A 16,199-nucleotide genomic window follows, 5' to 3' on the forward strand; every position below is an offset into this window, starting at 1 on the left:
ATTACTGCAACATCCCTCTTTCTGGCCTTGACATATAAAATCTTGTCCTGCCCATACCCATTCAAAATGCTGCTGCAAAGATCATTTTCCTAGTCTGTGACTTTGCCTGTATTACTTGTCTCTTTGCATGAACTCCTACCTCCAGACTGCCCATGATGTCAGCCTCCATCGCCCACTTATTGCATTTTCAAACAAGCACCTTTGTGCTTTCTCACATGCTGCCACTCACACTTGGGAGAAGGTCTGTGTAAACATCTATAGAACTAAGTCATTATCATCCTTCAAATCCCTCCTTAAAATTCTTGTCTACTGTAATGCCGACAAAGATCTTGACAATGGTTAGGCTGCTGGTTTGCTGAATGTGACAGAATGTACCCATATCCATACCCTGCACGTTATTGTAGTAATCTTTGTACAAACTATGCCTTGTGAGATATCATTTGCAAACCCATAATTTGCTGGTCAATATTATACTGATAAAATGTGCGACAATATTGTATGTGAAATTATAAAGCTCCACTGCATGGTGACCTTAACACATGTTCCAAACTGAAATTGGCAAACAGGCCTGTCTCAACAAAGAAATGTGTGCTCAGGTTAATTTGCATTTAAGCAGTAAACCAAGTCATCAAGCAGGAAGGGAAACAAAAGAACCTTCAACAGGTGAGGAAGAGCAGCAGGGGACATCCTTTACTATAGACTCTCTCTCTCTCCTGTATCTCAGCTGGAAATATTTTCCAAGGGGGAGGGGGACTGACACTATAAAAAGGGGGACAAACACCCCAAGGCACCCCTTCTTTTTCTCTCTGTCCATTGATTCACTACACCAAGTGGGAAAAAGGAGACATTGAACTGGAGAAGTGGTCTTGACCTAAGGTGGTCAGTAAGACAGCTGAGAGCATGTGGTGTGAAAAACTTGCTTTGAATTTAACATGGTTTGTTAAATTAGGCACCAGTTACATTTTCTTTATTTTTCTCGTAACCATTTCTGACTTTTATACCTCATTACTTGTATTCACTTAAATCTATCTCTTTGTAATTAATAAACTTGTTTTATTGTTTTATCTAATCCAGAGTGTTTAAATCGAAGTGTTTGGGAAAGCAAGATGTGTGCATATCATTTCTATTAATAAAATGATGGACTTTATGTAAGCTTGTATTGTCCAGGAGAGGGGCTGGGCAGTATAGGATATACATTTCTGGGGGGGGGGGGAATCTTAGACTGGGTATGTGTTGAGGTCACCCTCCAATATAACTAAGATGGTGAGAGCCAAAGTGTGGCTGGCTGGCTGCAGCACACACACAGACATAGCTGGGAATGACTTGCATACTGGAGGCTGTTTATAAGCAGTCCAGAGTGGAGACTACAGCAGCAAAACAGTGTAAAGGGCATCTCAGGTTAGAGGGCAGGTGTGACACTGCTAATCATTAATCTGGATTGTACCTTGGGTATATCACGCTGAGATCTTTGCCTGTTACACTGATCAATATTTTCTCATTGTTTCCTTTGAGACCATCCCATCTGTTTGCCTATCCATATATTGTCTCTTGTCTTATACTTAGATTGTAAGCTGTTTGGAGCACACGTTGACTTTTTGTTATGTTTGTACAGCACCTAGCACAATGATCCATGACTGGAAATTCTATGTGCAATAATAATATAAATAATTGTATGAATGCCCCCAATTCTTGGCAACAGCCTAGACAATGGTGCAGGGGGAGATGGCATGTTCCCATTTGATACAGGGACCCAGTTTATGATTACTGTGTCAGCATGGTCTCAAAAGACAAATATGGCTCAGTGTTTACAAGTTTTTGTCTAAGTGGATCTCACTCCAGAAATGAGATTGGAATCTTTGAATAGGATTTTGTTTCTCTGTGCCATACATGTGTCCCTCCCACTTGAGGGCATAGAGAGTAGGTCTGCCACAACCTTTCCCTTCCCTCTTACCGCCCACAGCAGTAAGGTGGAACAAGCAGTGTCTGCCCTTGAGTATAGTTACTGTCTTGATAGGCAACGAGTGGTCCTTTGATCTATCTGCATCTTTAGTACCTAAACACCTTTAAAAATCTGGGCCAAACCGTTTAAAAGGCAGTCTTGGTTTGTTTGTTTGTTTTTGCCATAAATAGCACTAATAGGAGCCAAAGCCACTTCTTCTCAGGGACTATCTAAATGCCTGTTATATATTGATCTGTTCTCACATGGCTAGTACACTTCTTCCTCCAAACATCAAAGCTCATAGCATTCAGGCTGCCTCCTTTGCATGGTTTAAAAACATTCTCATATCTGAAACCTGCAAGCCAGCTACTTGGAGTAATCCCCTTTGTTTAAAACCATGCCTTCTAACTGGCTGCAAGATCAGATGCCAAATTTGGTAGGGTGGTGTTAGGAGCAGTATTTAGTTAGTGTCAGGCAGTCCCATCTTCCAGATGGGGCACTAAGTTCCAGTCAACTAGAGTGGGAACACACAAACACAAACTCAAAGAAGCAAGAAAAGTTATTTCTTCGAATAGCCCCTGCATATTCCCACTTTTAGGATCAAAGTCCCTGTTCTATGAGCTTCCAGAATCATCTGGAAAGCACTGTCCTTCGGGGCTACTCAACCTCTCTCTCCACTTCCCATCCTGGAGGCTTCCAGGGATTTAAAAGGTGGGGGGACTGGTCCCAATTGCCAGTAATTGAAGAAGGTGCAGCAAGCTCAAATCTAAGGTTACCATATATCCTGTTTTGGCCGGGGCAGTCCCTTTTTTAGGCCCTGTCCCAGCCGTCCCAACTTTTTTTCAAAACTGGGCATTTGTCCCGTTTGCTCCTGCCAACTGATAATCAGTTGGCAAGAGCAAATGGGACAAATGCCCAGTTTTGTCAAAAAAAAAAAAAAAAAAAAAAGCAGGGTGGGATCCCTAGTGGGACATGGAGAAATGTGCAGGGAGGAGGCGAGTGCTAATGCCAGTCCTACCCTGGAAAGAGGCTCAGGCCAGCCAGCTCGCCTGCCCTGTGTGGAGCGGGGCGAGGGGGATGTCGGGCTAGCTCTGTCTGTGGGTGGGCAGCGGGGAGACTCAGGCCACCAGTGTTGTGCATGGGACTTGGGCCACCAGCCCCACAGGTGGGTTGCAGGGGGGAAATGGGGTCTCAGGCAGGTGGCAGGGCGGCTTAGGCTGTCCTCTGGTGCCAGTGGGGATTGGGACCTTGGGCTGGCCCCGTGTGCGTGGGAGGCAGGTAGGGCTCAAGCTGGCTTCAAGTAGGGCGGGATCCCTTAGGTCAGCCTGGGGATGTCCCATTTTCCCTTTGGGAAAATATGGTCACTGTACTCAAATCACAAAGCATTCTTGTTGCTCTCCTCATAGGTTTTATATTTCTCTCTCTTTTTATACCCTTTTGAGGCAAAATTTGTTTATATAATTAGTTTGTCATTCCTGTTTTTGTTTTAAAAGAAAAGAGGAGATGCCTTTCTGGCATGGGTTTTGTCTGCACCCACAGGAGTGAGAGGATGGCTAATGCACTCCTGCTCATGGGGGAAGCTCTTCAGGCCTAGTCGACTAAGCTGGCACTGAGTAAGTCCAGCATCAGCTTTGAAGAGTGTCCCTCAGGAGCTGTTTTGGCTGCCTCTTCTTCCATGGGAGAAGTATATCAGGTTGGTATATCAGGTATATCACTGTCAAGGTCAGGTTGGCCTAGGAGACCTAGCTGTGTGCCTAAATTGGCTTTCTGGCCATTGTATGGAGTTTTCAAAGGAGCTGGATCCTAAAACATCTCTGGCAGCCAATTATAGAGCACCGATCTGGAGCTTCTTACCCCCCCCCCCCCCGGCCAAAAAAAAGGCTGCGTACAGATCTGTGGGCTGACAAGTATGGATCCAGATCCAGGGTCAGATCCTGGATCCAAATTTGACAGCCAAACATGCAAGACTGCCAAACAGTTGCCAAGAACATCCTAGTACCTGGGTTCCAGCCAGCATGAATAGTTGACATCTTAGATTGTTGAGAATCACTTGTCTAGTAGCTCTATACCAATGAGGCTTCAGATCCACCCAGGTCAGGGGAGTCCCATTCTGCATTTCCAACACCATGATCTTCGAGAATTGCTTACAATACTTATTCTGTGCTCAACATAGTGACATGAGTAAGCAGATCTAGTATGGGGTCCTTACAACACTGGAAAGGAGAAATGCATTACAAGCTTCTGATCAGATCAAAGGATGATGGTTCTCTATAGAACAGTGTTTTTGCATCATGCTTCCCATTTGGTCATATTCAGATGCACACACTCAATGCTCTGCTTTGTTTGAAAGTGTGTTTTCCCCTTATGATGATTGTCTATCAAACTCTCATCCTGCAGCTGTGAAGAGACTGACTGAGTCTAAGACTCAGTCAATTATAATAAATCTTAGATTCCAATTTGCTTCTTTCCACAGCTGTCAGTTCCAGTGGTTCTTCGTAGGAACTGTTGAAGTTCTCTTGGGTTCCCAGCCTATCCCTAAGGGCTAATTCAGAGCCCTCCCCAGGACCAGGTTTAGAAGACTATAGCTGTTGAGCATCTGACAGTCTGAGAACTGATGCCTGGATCAAAAACTCCCTTACAATGTGAGGGTACTATATCCATCTCAGTTCTGTTGATTCTGAGATCTCCCAAATCTGAAAGATTTCTCTGCTATGTAGCCTTTGAAGGAGAAACAGGTTACGGTGTCACTGGATCAGTCTGATGATCTAGAAGGAACTGCCTATTGACGTCATAGCTTCTCTATAGGTCTCTTTTTTACGTTCCCATTTGAGGTCTATCTTCTTCAGGAAATTAAAAGGTGCATTACCAAGGTTCTGTGGAGAAGTTACAGAGTGCTGTAACCCTGTATATGAGAAGCTAAGAAAACCAGTGATTAGTCCTTGGATACATCATAAATATTGATGGATCTGTGTATCTGATCTCTCATAGGAGGAAATTTTATTAGAACAATATTGAGCTCTGGACTACTTATCTTCAGTTATAACTAGCTCCTCATTCTAAGCTAGGAACAGATCAGGTACTGACTCCACCATGAAGGATGCAGTGTCTACGATTGGATCGCCCCCCTGTCAGGGTAGTAGAAACATCAAGGAGCACCCATCCTTAACTTAACCAAGTCTTTCTTTGATCTGAGAGATGAGTTTTTTTCCAATGGAGCAGTCAGCTTAGCATTTCAGAATGTTTCAGTAAACCTAGCTTCATTCCGTCTCATCTTGAAATAAACAGTCACACATAATGGTTAAGACATCCATCACCTACACATAATGGGGTGTGAGGTTTATTTCCTGGCCACAGTGTTAAGTGCAAATTTTCATATATCATACAATGTGGATAATAGGCCTGTATGACTTGGGGTAAAATGCTGTCTGGTTGTGCTAATACCTTGACAGAAGTCTTTCTGATTTCTAGAAGTGTTCCAGTGGTATTCCCCCTTCTGTCTCATGGTCTCATATCTAACTGTTTACACATACCTTTGACTGAAGTCAAGAAAGTCTTCTATCTATAAAATTGTACCTTACCTTTTGGCCTTTTTAATGGCAGTAAATTTTCCATTGCATGCCTTGTCCAGATGGGGCCAAAGCTTATCTATAAGTTACACAAATCCTTGGAGAGATGGAACTAACACAAGAGGAGTCAGTCTGTCACAGTCTAAAGGTTATCCATGTAGTGCACAGTGTTTCAGAATTATTGTGATCTGACAGAGCTTCAGCCTCCGGGAATTGTCAGCCCTCATCCAGGACAAAGGCAGTATCTGTGGCATGCCCTAATGCTGTGTCTATCACACCATATTTCATGACTGATACTGCAGCTATATGTGCAGTTTTTAGCAATTTTGTTTCCTTCCTTTTTTAGGGGGAGGGCGTCTTGGGAGAGCAAGAAGATAGAAATGACTTACTCTTGACATCCAGACCTGATGTTGTTTTGCCAGTTCTGCTGTCCTTGTTTAGCTAGTACTCCTCAGCCCACGTTCCTGGGGGCTGTAATACTCGTTAAAGTCCCCCAGGTCAGAATATGTAGAGGTCTGTTGAAGAAGAAATGAAGGTTACTTTCCTGTAACCATAGTTTTGCAAGATGAGCCTCTGCACATTCACATTCCCTGCGTAATTTCCCCACTTCTTTGGCATCTCAGGTTAGGAATTAATGGGAGGAACTGAGAGGTAGTTGGGGCCACTTTTATCTCCTTGGGAACTCTTCAGGAATCAGGAGATAAAGAGAGGCGAGTAGCCCCAGTGGACACTGCTTTCCAGAAGGTTCTGGAAGCTTGCAGCTCAGGTGCCTTCATCCCACAAGTATGAGCATGCAGAGGCTCATCTCAAAGACCTCTGGTTCATTTTTAGGAACTGTGGTTCTTCAAGATGTTGTCCATGTGAGTCACATGACCAGCCCTCAATCCCTGCTTTTTCAGAGTCGTCTTTACCTGGAATTCTAAAATAGCAAGGAAACTAAGGGGTGGTTGCTCTGTCCTTTATTCTCTCATGTGGGTGAGCATGAGGACACACGTGGAACAGGCATGGCCCAACGGACACTGCTATTGAAAGATTCTGATCTCTTATACATGAGGTTCGTACAAACCTAGAGTGGGATCCACACAAACGACAGCTTGAAGAACAATTACTTCCAATAGAGATAGTGTATAGTTTAATCTTAACAGTGGTTGTTAAACTCTGCACTTTTTTTAACAAAGATTCTCCTCTTTGCTGAAATTTGTGCCATATACTGAAAAGATGTACATGTATCTTTTTTCTGTATCTACATGTATTCTTTTTGATCAAAACCACAACCACTTTGATTTTTTTCAGGTATAGACAGCTGCAACTCAGCACAGAGAGCAAGGTGGCTGAACTTCTCCATCAAAGTAAATTAAAGTCCTTTGAGAGTGAACGTGTTCAACTCATGCAAGAAGAAACGGCAAAGAATCTCTCTCAATGTCAGTTAGAATGTGAGAAATATCAGAGAAAACTGGAGGTATGTTACAAAAGGAATCTCTGACGGGTTTCTCCTGGGGTGCAACCTGGAACTGGGGTACCACTGAGCCCTCCAACCCAACAGCTTGGGCTCCCTTTACACCACTGCAGTGACCAGACTGCCAAACCCTCTACCAGGCTCCAGCCTGCACTTTTACCAGCACACATACAGGTAGGGACACACCAAGCTGCACTTACATACAGATGCTGTGATCAGTTCTGCATGGGGAAGCTTCAGCTGAGGAACTTCCCAGATACTCCGGTACACACACCCCTTTGGGTTGTAAACCCAAAATTATACCATCTTGCGCTGCAAAGAGAACTGTGCGGCATAAGCTCATGAAATTCGCCCCCTCCCTCAATGTGGAGAGGAAATATACAACAGCTTTCTGCTCCGAGTTATGACTTCCACACACACTGGTTTTAGACAAAGCAAAAACAAGTTTATTAATTACAAAAGATGGATTTTAAGTGTTTATAAGGGATAGCAATCAGATCAAAGCAGATTATCTAGCAAATAAAATATGCAAACTAAGCTTAATATACTACATAGATTGGATATGAATAGCAAATTCTCACCCTAAATGATAATGCAAGCAGGCTGCGGATTCTTAAGGGACAAGCTGCTGTGGCTTACAGCTTAGAAACGCCAGTTGTTTCATTCACAGGCTAAAAATTCCTTTTTTAGCCTGGGTTCAGCACTTCCCCCATTTCAGTCTTTCTATTCTTTAGGTGTTTTCAGGAGTCTTCTTGCGTGAGGAGTCAGTGAAGAACCACGATGGTGTCACTCCCCTGCCTAATATAGCTTTTGCATATGGCGGGAGCCCTTTGTTTCAAAGCTTGGTCCCCATGCCAGTCAGTGGAAAAACACTGATGTCCCAAGATGGAGTCCAGCACCGGGTGACCTCGTCATATGTCCCTGTAATGTCACATCAGCCATGATTCATAGGCTGTTTGTAGCATCCTCAGGAACATACACACAGGAGATAAGCTTCTTCTAAGGCCTATTGTTTTCTTCTAATGGCTCATTAACCTGAATGGCCCTTCCCAGCCAGCCATCTAGACTGAGAGTCTTTTACCTAGTGGGCTTTCCCATGTGTAAACACATTTATAACAAGTTAGAAATACATAGACATCTAACTTCAGATACAAAAATAATACATGCGTACAAGTAGGATAAACATATTCAGTAAATAACCTTTTCAATGATATCTTACATGGCCTATCTTGCATAAAATACATCATAGTTATTCCATAATCATATGATAATAATATCTCTATGAAGAATTGGGGTGCGGTATTACACAATCTTTTTTTATATATATATATATAATAAAAGTTACAGAACTTGCAATGGAGTAAAAATTTCAGATGTTATAAAATACACAAGGAATTGGCATTGCCACTGAAGTCTGATGAAGCAACGTTTATTGAAACTAGTTCTTCCTAACACATATAGAAAGTAGGATTGTAGGTAGGAAGAGGAAGGAAGCAGAACTGTCCTTCATGAAGAGAGATTGAGACCCCCTCCCATTTCTATTTATTGTTAAAAATTAACATACTTGTTCTGAAAAAAAAAATTCAACCCGTGTAGTACAATTCTACTTGTCTTCACTAGTTACAGGTGTATGTTCCAAAATTGTGTAACGAATCAAAGCTAGAAACAGGAACATTATATTGCTGGAGAGGGCGTTTCAAGCCCTCAGATGGGACACAGCACTTGTATCTGGTAGAGCTCAAGGTCATGGCTTCAAGGTTCAATATTATGTGAAGAACAGATATTTTAGACAATTTTTAGAAGTTTTATAGTTTACTTAGATATAATTTTCCTCTCCTTCTGAATCCCATACAGTTTGTCTCAGGTTACTAAAGCAGTCTAGATTTCCTGGTGGTGGAATATGAAAAGTAGTTGAATACGATTAAAAAAACCCCTTCAGTCTATAATAGCTTTATTTTGAAATACTGCATATACAGAATTACAAATGGTTTGTTGTCATATAAAAGTTTTATTCTCACTGGTTGGGATTGACCTTCATATTTCACTTCTAATTTTGCTACTTGTGAACAATATGACAATCCTAGGTGCTAAGGTAAAACAGATAATGAGTAATAATCCCAAACGTCTACTGATAAAATCTCTTGCACCACTCTACACCTCTAATACATATGTGTACATTCACTCATATCTTTGAATTAACTTTTTCTGTTTAATCTCTGTAAAATGCTGTGTTAAAATGCCCTGTGTAAATATTTGTCAATATAATTAAACGTCCAAATTCTAATCTAATCTTTTCCAATACAGTATATCACGCTATAATACATATTTGTAGAATAAGAACATAAGAATGGCCATACTGGGTCAGACCAAAGGTCCATCCAGACCAGTATCCTGTTTACCGACAGTGGCCAATGCCAGGTGCCCCAGAAGGAGTGAACCTAACAAGTAATGATCAAGTGATCTCTCTCCTGCCATCCATCTCCACTCTCCAACAAACAGAAGCTATGGATACCATTCCTTGCCCATCCTGGCTAATAGCCATTAATGGACTTAACTTCCATGAATTTATTCAGTTCTCTTTTAAACCCTGTTATAGTCCTAACCTTCACAACCTCCTCAGGCAAGGAGTTCCACCGGTTGACTGTGCGCTGAGTGAAGAGGAACTTCCTTTTATTTGTTTTAAACCTGCTACCCATTAATTTCATTTGGTGGCCCCTAGTTCTTATATTATGGGAACAAGTGAATAACTTTTCCTTACTCATTTTCTCCACACCACTTTTATATACCTCTATCATATCTCATATTTTATATACCTCTATCATATCTCCCCTTAGTCTCCTCTTTTCCAAGCTGAAAAGTCCTAGCCTCTTTAATCTCTCCTCATACTTGTGATTTTATTAAATTATGTAGTAAAAATCATCTCCATTACATATTGCTTTAGCATTGCAGGCTTTGCTTTGGTAGATATTTATATATTTTGCATTGAGCACTGCTGACTCTCTTGTTGCACCTCTTCAAAAAAAAGTAGCATGATTTTAAATAAAATTTTGAAAATTGAAAAAATGAAAGCCATAGTGTTTTCTTAACTTATTCCTCATTCTCTGGGTATAAATATGAAACAAAGAACATCTTGTTCTTATTTATAGTAAAGTATGCATTATTCTTAAAGTGAAGCTCAATCCTGATACCGAAGGAGAAGTAGAAGCCATATTAGGGCTTATCTATGCACAAAAGTTGTACCAGTTTAATGATACTGATATAGTTAAAATATATCCCTCTCTTGTGGATGCAGTTATACTGGCATAAACACCTTTATGCCAGTATAATTTATATCTATATGGGAAGCTATACCAATATAATTGTGTCCACTTTAGAGGTTGTACCAGCATTTCAATAAAAAACAACACCCTCTAACTGAAATAGTTAGACCTGTACAAAACTATGTACAACTAGTTTTACGGCTGAAGGAAATCAAGAAGAGCTGTGAATTTATTTACTGTTGTAAATAGCCGTAGCCAATCCCAGTTACAACAAATCTAATGACTTGGGACAAGGACATCTCCTTGTGTCCAAGCTTAAAATTTAACTGTACTGACAGGATGCCTGACAAATCAGAAATTTATATAAGTGCTATCAAAAATTTATCTAGTTCTATTTATTAATATAAGGAGTATTAGAAGGGTGCCCAGTTTTCAACTGAGGAAACTGGCTTTGAGTCCAAACTTCTTTATTCAGTATCTATCCAAGTTTGGTCTCCGGATCATATCATATTATACTTTTGACTTGAGGGCCTTCATGAGTAGCTTCCTTTTTTTTTAATCCCACTTTCTAAAATTTAATGGCATTGTACTAGGTTTTGGTTCCCTTCAGTAGAAAGATGGCAAACTTAAACTGTGTTGTGGTCACCAGTACTTACTGGCTCAACTATAGTTACTTCTTGAACCACTTCTGCTTGTTATTTAGGTTTAAGTGGAGAAAAGCCTCTCCTCTTGTGTGCTCTAGAACTAGCTTTTCCAAAAAGTCATCTTTAAGGTGTTGAGAAATTGCTTTTCTTGGCTTATCCTGTTGTGACATTTGACCATTTTATGTTGTAGTAATTGAAGCCCCTATTTATTGTTGTTCTTTAGACTTTGTTACCTCTTTGATTGCTCTCAACATAGTACGCACAATATTCCTTTTCTGATCATTATGCTGGTATTATAACCTTACATGTTACTCATGTTTTCTGTAACCCGGGATTTATATCCATACAGATTCAACTGAATTATCCTCTCTACTCACAATTTTTATCTCCATAGATTCTGTGGAATCTTCTAGTCCTTCTTTGAGTGTCCTCTGCATTTTCCCACTCTTAAGATATGTGCCAATCAGTGCTGTTGAATGGTACAGCCTTCTACTAATAGTGCCTATTAGATCACTTACATCCTCCCCCCCACACCCGCTGTTCCTCAGTATCTGAGCACATTCTGAGGTTGGGGCTATAAAAAGGGGCATGGCTGTGGTTGTCGCTGACCATGGATGGATGTGATCCTCCTTCAGATTCAAGATCCTTTAGAAAGTTAACTAAGTGCCTTGTTTGTTGTTTTAATAATTGATAGATAGTAGTTAGTGTGATATTCCCCAGGTACAACCTTGACTGCTGGACTGCTGTGTCCCTTTAACTCTCCAGCCCAGGGTGCCTTTTACATTGCTTTGCTAGTGAAGAGCAAATCCCTCCAGGCTCTGCTCACTCAGAGTCACCTGCATGTAAAGTCACTCCGAGCTGAATACATGAATGCTATGCCCAGCCATTCATGAATAGATACAGGCTGACTCCACAATATCCCTCAGTCCCAGCCTTTTCACCCAGAAATATATGTCTTGTACTGTTCAGTAGCCCACTGAATTGTACAAGCTCATAAATTAGTCTGTCATTCCAGCAAAGGATAATGAATGTGCAGCAGCCTTGTTGTCTCAAGTGAAGGCCTCCCAAACACACTGGTTTAGATAAAACAATAAACATGTTTATTGAGTAGAGAAAGATAGATAGATTTTAAGTGATTTACAAGTGATAAGGCAGAATTGGTTACAAAAGAAATAAAAAGATAAAACCACAATCTAATTCCTAAACGTTACCAAGCTAAATAAGATTTGAAACAAACATCATTCTCACCACACCAGATGCTGCAGACAGTTCACAGGCTGAAATTTCCTTTCAACCTGGGACCACTCCCTTTAGTTCACTGTTCTTCAGGTATTCTTTAATGTTTTGAGCAGAGCAATATAAGGAGGAGAGGTGATGGGAGAGGCATTGTTCTCCTTTCTTATACTCAGAAAGGAAAAGTCTTTACTGGGTCATGCGGGTGAGGTAGTTCCATGGCGTACGTGAGCTGCCAACTATCTTTCAGGTGAATTGTAAATTTCTTGTTTACAACTTTCCTGTTGGTGAATCTCCAATTAAGCAGGTAATGGCCTTTGAGCACTGAGCTGGCATGTGAGTGTGCCTTTGTCTTTGAGAAATTAGTCTGTGTGTTACCCAGAACTGTAGCATATTTCAGTAACAATCATATAGCAGAATCTCATAATTTTACATGCAGTGATGTTACACACATCTTAACAGGACAGTGATATTCAGCAGATTATGAGTTTTCAAATGATACCTCACAAAGCATGCTTTGCACAAAATATATCATAACCATATAAAAAGGGGTAAACATGGGATATATGGTGTCACAGTTAGTTTTAGTGTTAGTTACTGTTGTTCATTATGACAGATCGGAAGATCAAGAAGCATGGTTTTAAAAGATGTGTGTTGTGTCCAGCCGTTTTCCCAGAATTATGCTTGCTGCCTAAAGTGCTTAAGAGAAGAGCATTCTCTTTATCTCACTTTAGTACAATCTGCAGTACTTTCACACTGCAAGCTAGAAAGGAGAGGCAGAATAGTCTCCAAACCCTCCTCCTACAAGAAACCTTATGGATTAAAACTTGCAGATCTAAGTTTCCCAAGGCTTCAGATAATAGAAATAGGAAGTCAGGATTCATTCCAGGACCAACTGTTTCCAGGAAGTCGTCAAACTTGGCTCCAATCTCCAGATCTAAAAAGATGGCGCATGTGGTAGCAAAGTCCTCTGATCCTGTTCCAAAAGAGGTACCAGCAGTAGTGAGAACAGACTAGGATGATACACAGCCTATGCCTCAGACCTCTACAAAACCAGGAGCTTTGCTTCCAAGGAAAAAGAAGGCAAAGACTAAGCACCTTTCTGGGTCCATCATCGTTTCCTATTCAGGAGATCCATCAGATTCATACAGATCCAAGATGCAAAGAACAGAATCCAAAATGATTGATCCGCATAGAGAGGAACAGTTGGATGTAAATGCTGATCTGGGGCCACAAAATCAGAGATGCAGGTATCCCCCTGACCTTGACATGCTATTGGACTGGACAAATCGGCAGGACTGGCAGTACCTTCCTGGATGCCTTGACCTTATTGGTGAACTCCAGGTCGTCCATATCATCATTCCTCTAGAGTCATGACCTCAATTTCGCATCAAACCAAAGAGACTTGTGGATCTGAGTCAAAATGATCTAAGACAAACTGATGTGAGACACCCTGTGCCAAACCAATCAGATCTGATAGGTTTCAGAGTAGCAGCCGTGTTAGTCTGTATTTGCAAAAAGAAAAGGAGGACTTGTGGCACCTTAGAGACTAACAAATTTATTTGAGCATAAGCTTTCGTGAACTACAGCTCACTTCATGCTGAATGCATCTGATGAAGTGAGCTGTAGCTCACGAAAGCTTATGCTCAGATAAATTTGTTAGTCTCTAAGGTGCCACAAGTACTCCTTTATTCAGATCTGAGACATTCAGCTCCTGTATCAACAGGTCTGATGATGGGAGACAGGTCCATTACTCTGATCCAAAATATTCTAGATGATGATGAACAAGAAGATGCGATACCTCCACATCAGGAACAAGAACCTGCAGGCAAATTCTCAGCAGATGTAAATTTCAGAGTACTCTCATCTTCTTCACAATCTGAGGATGTTGTCTGATTTCAATAGTTAATCAGCAGATTGGTTTTTACTTTAAAATTACCTTTGGTTTCAGTGGAGGAACCTTCTCATCCTCTTTTTGATATCCAGGGAAATACGTTTACAAGCAAGTTATCTCTGCCCTCTCTGGAAGGTCTCTGGCAGCCATCTAAATCAATATGCAATACTCCATCTTTCTGTCAGCCAATTGCTAAAAAGGCAGATGTATCAAATTCCATATGAAGGATGTTCTTGTTTCCATGTACATCCTCCTCTTAATTCTTTAGTGGTGGCTACAACAATGTAAATGTTTGTGTTCTACTCCCAGTGACAGAGAAGGGAAAAGGCCACATTATTTTGGAAGGAAACTGGTGTCTTCATCTTCCAACATGTGAATAGCTAACTACCTAACCATAATGGCCAGATATCAGTTTTAGTTTGGAACAAAATGTCCCTGTTTATCACCTCTCCAACAAACCCTGCAGACTGACTCATTAAGGAAGGTCAAAATGTTGCTAAGCATGCACTGAGAGTGTCCTTTATTGTCTCAAATGCATCCTCACGATAAGTAGTAACAGCAGTAACGCTCCAAAGACATGCATGGTTGTGCTCCTCTTCTCCATAAAGGAAGTCAAAAGTTGAGGACCTTCTGTTTCAGGGGGATGGACTTTTCAGTTGGAAAACAGGTGAAATTTATAGCTAGATATTAAAGAATTACACTGTTTTTTGTCATTCCACTTTGTTTTAGTAATGTTTATTTTGTCATGGTCTTTTTCCATTTCCGGGCATTCTAGCTCACCTGTTCCTGCTTTTAAGATTCTCACATTTGCATATCGGCATTTACAGATTTTACTTTTAATTGAGTATGTGCCTATTTTTATTTAAGTCCTCAGCCTATTGTGTTAGTTATTTTTGCTTGTCTTGAATGTTAATAATGTATTAATTTTTAGGTCTCTATATTTATAGGAAATAAGTGCATCATAAATATCAAATTGTGATAATTATGCATTTATCCTTTTATTAAAGAAGTCCCTTGAACTAATCAAAGTAAACAACAAAACAAATACCTTCCATTATTTAAAATCCTATGTACAGTACTAAACACTTTTTCCCCATCATTATCCTTTTTTCTTGACTCTCCTCCCATGAGGATTTTAGTTGTGTCCTCAAGTAGAGGTTCATGAAATTATTGAAGCTTTAAAGAGCTGTGAGATGTCTTGTCACATGGCACATAACTCAAGAGAGTAGATCTGTGTAAGGTATTATATTTAGAGAATAACTGCTGTTAAGGGGATTTTTTTCCCTTTTCTGAACAATACATTAAATTGGACTTTTCAACAAACACTGAAAATCTGTTATCTTTAAATATTAGTCTACCGAATCTTTCACATATGTGTTTTCACCTCTCTCAAAAATAGCTTATAATCCTGATCTTTGCATTTGTTCCGTTGTTCATTCTCACAGGTTCTCACTAAGGAGTTTTACAGCCTTCAAGCATCTAGTGAGACACGCATTACTGAACTTCAGGCACAGAATTCTGAGCATCAGGCAAGGCTAGACACTTATGAAAAACTGGAAAAAGAACTTGATGAGATAATAATCCAAACTGCAGAAAGTAAGTTTGGACCCAAATTATACTGTTTTTACTGGTGTTCTTAAAAAGATGCATTGTTTGTGATGATATATAATATTTAGCACAAGCCTTTTTAGGTAGAGATTCAAGATTCAATAAATCCTTTCAGTACATAGTGTGTATTGAAAATATTATTGCATTTTATATTAAAAATATTTATTGCATCTTAAACATCTGTACCAAATATTATAAATTTAGATTTAAATACTTATGCTAATGTTAAGCACTCCTTATTATACCAATCATTCCACTGTTTCTGTGTTACTCTCTCCACCTCTTGTTTCTTATTGTATTCTTAGATTGTTAGGTGTATGAGATATGGACTGTCTTTTTTTATTACATACGTATATAGCACCTAACATGATAAAGCCCAATCCTTGGTTCTACAATCCAATATATAAATATAATTTGGTTTTAATTCAATGAATGATTAATATTAATTAGGTATGGTCCACGGAAGCTGGATCCAGATATGTATTAGGTACTGATGAGGATTCAAAATTTTGGTTCAAAGTAAAACCATGATGAGAGTTCAGGCTTCACTCTGTAGAAATCTTATAAGCTATTTTTGAAAGATGTTTGCCCAAACCAGC

The 16,199-nt window shown here is 40.2% G+C and overlaps 1 protein-coding gene across 4 annotated transcripts in view; it reads left to right on the top strand.

Annotated features, from left to right (window-relative positions):
- PIBF1 (progesterone immunomodulatory binding factor 1) overlaps positions 1–16,199 on the top strand; it is a 169,694-nt gene that overhangs the window by 83,079 nt on the left and 70,416 nt on the right. For all 4 annotated transcript variants that reach the window (XM_084645951.1, XM_084645949.1, XM_084645950.1 and 1 more), the window contains 2 exons: positions 6,799–6,964; positions 15,438–15,588. In XM_084645951.1, the coding sequence (XP_084502077.1) occupies positions 6,799–6,964; positions 15,438–15,588 (317 nt within the window). The remainder of the gene's footprint in view (positions 1–6,798; positions 6,965–15,437; positions 15,589–16,199) is intronic.

The sequence above is a fragment of the Lepidochelys olivacea genome, assembly GCF_965140295.1.
Source record: "Lepidochelys olivacea isolate rLepOli2 genome assembly, chromosome: 1".
In the NCBI taxonomy this organism is placed as follows: Eukaryota; Metazoa; Chordata; order Testudines; family Cheloniidae; genus Lepidochelys; species Lepidochelys olivacea.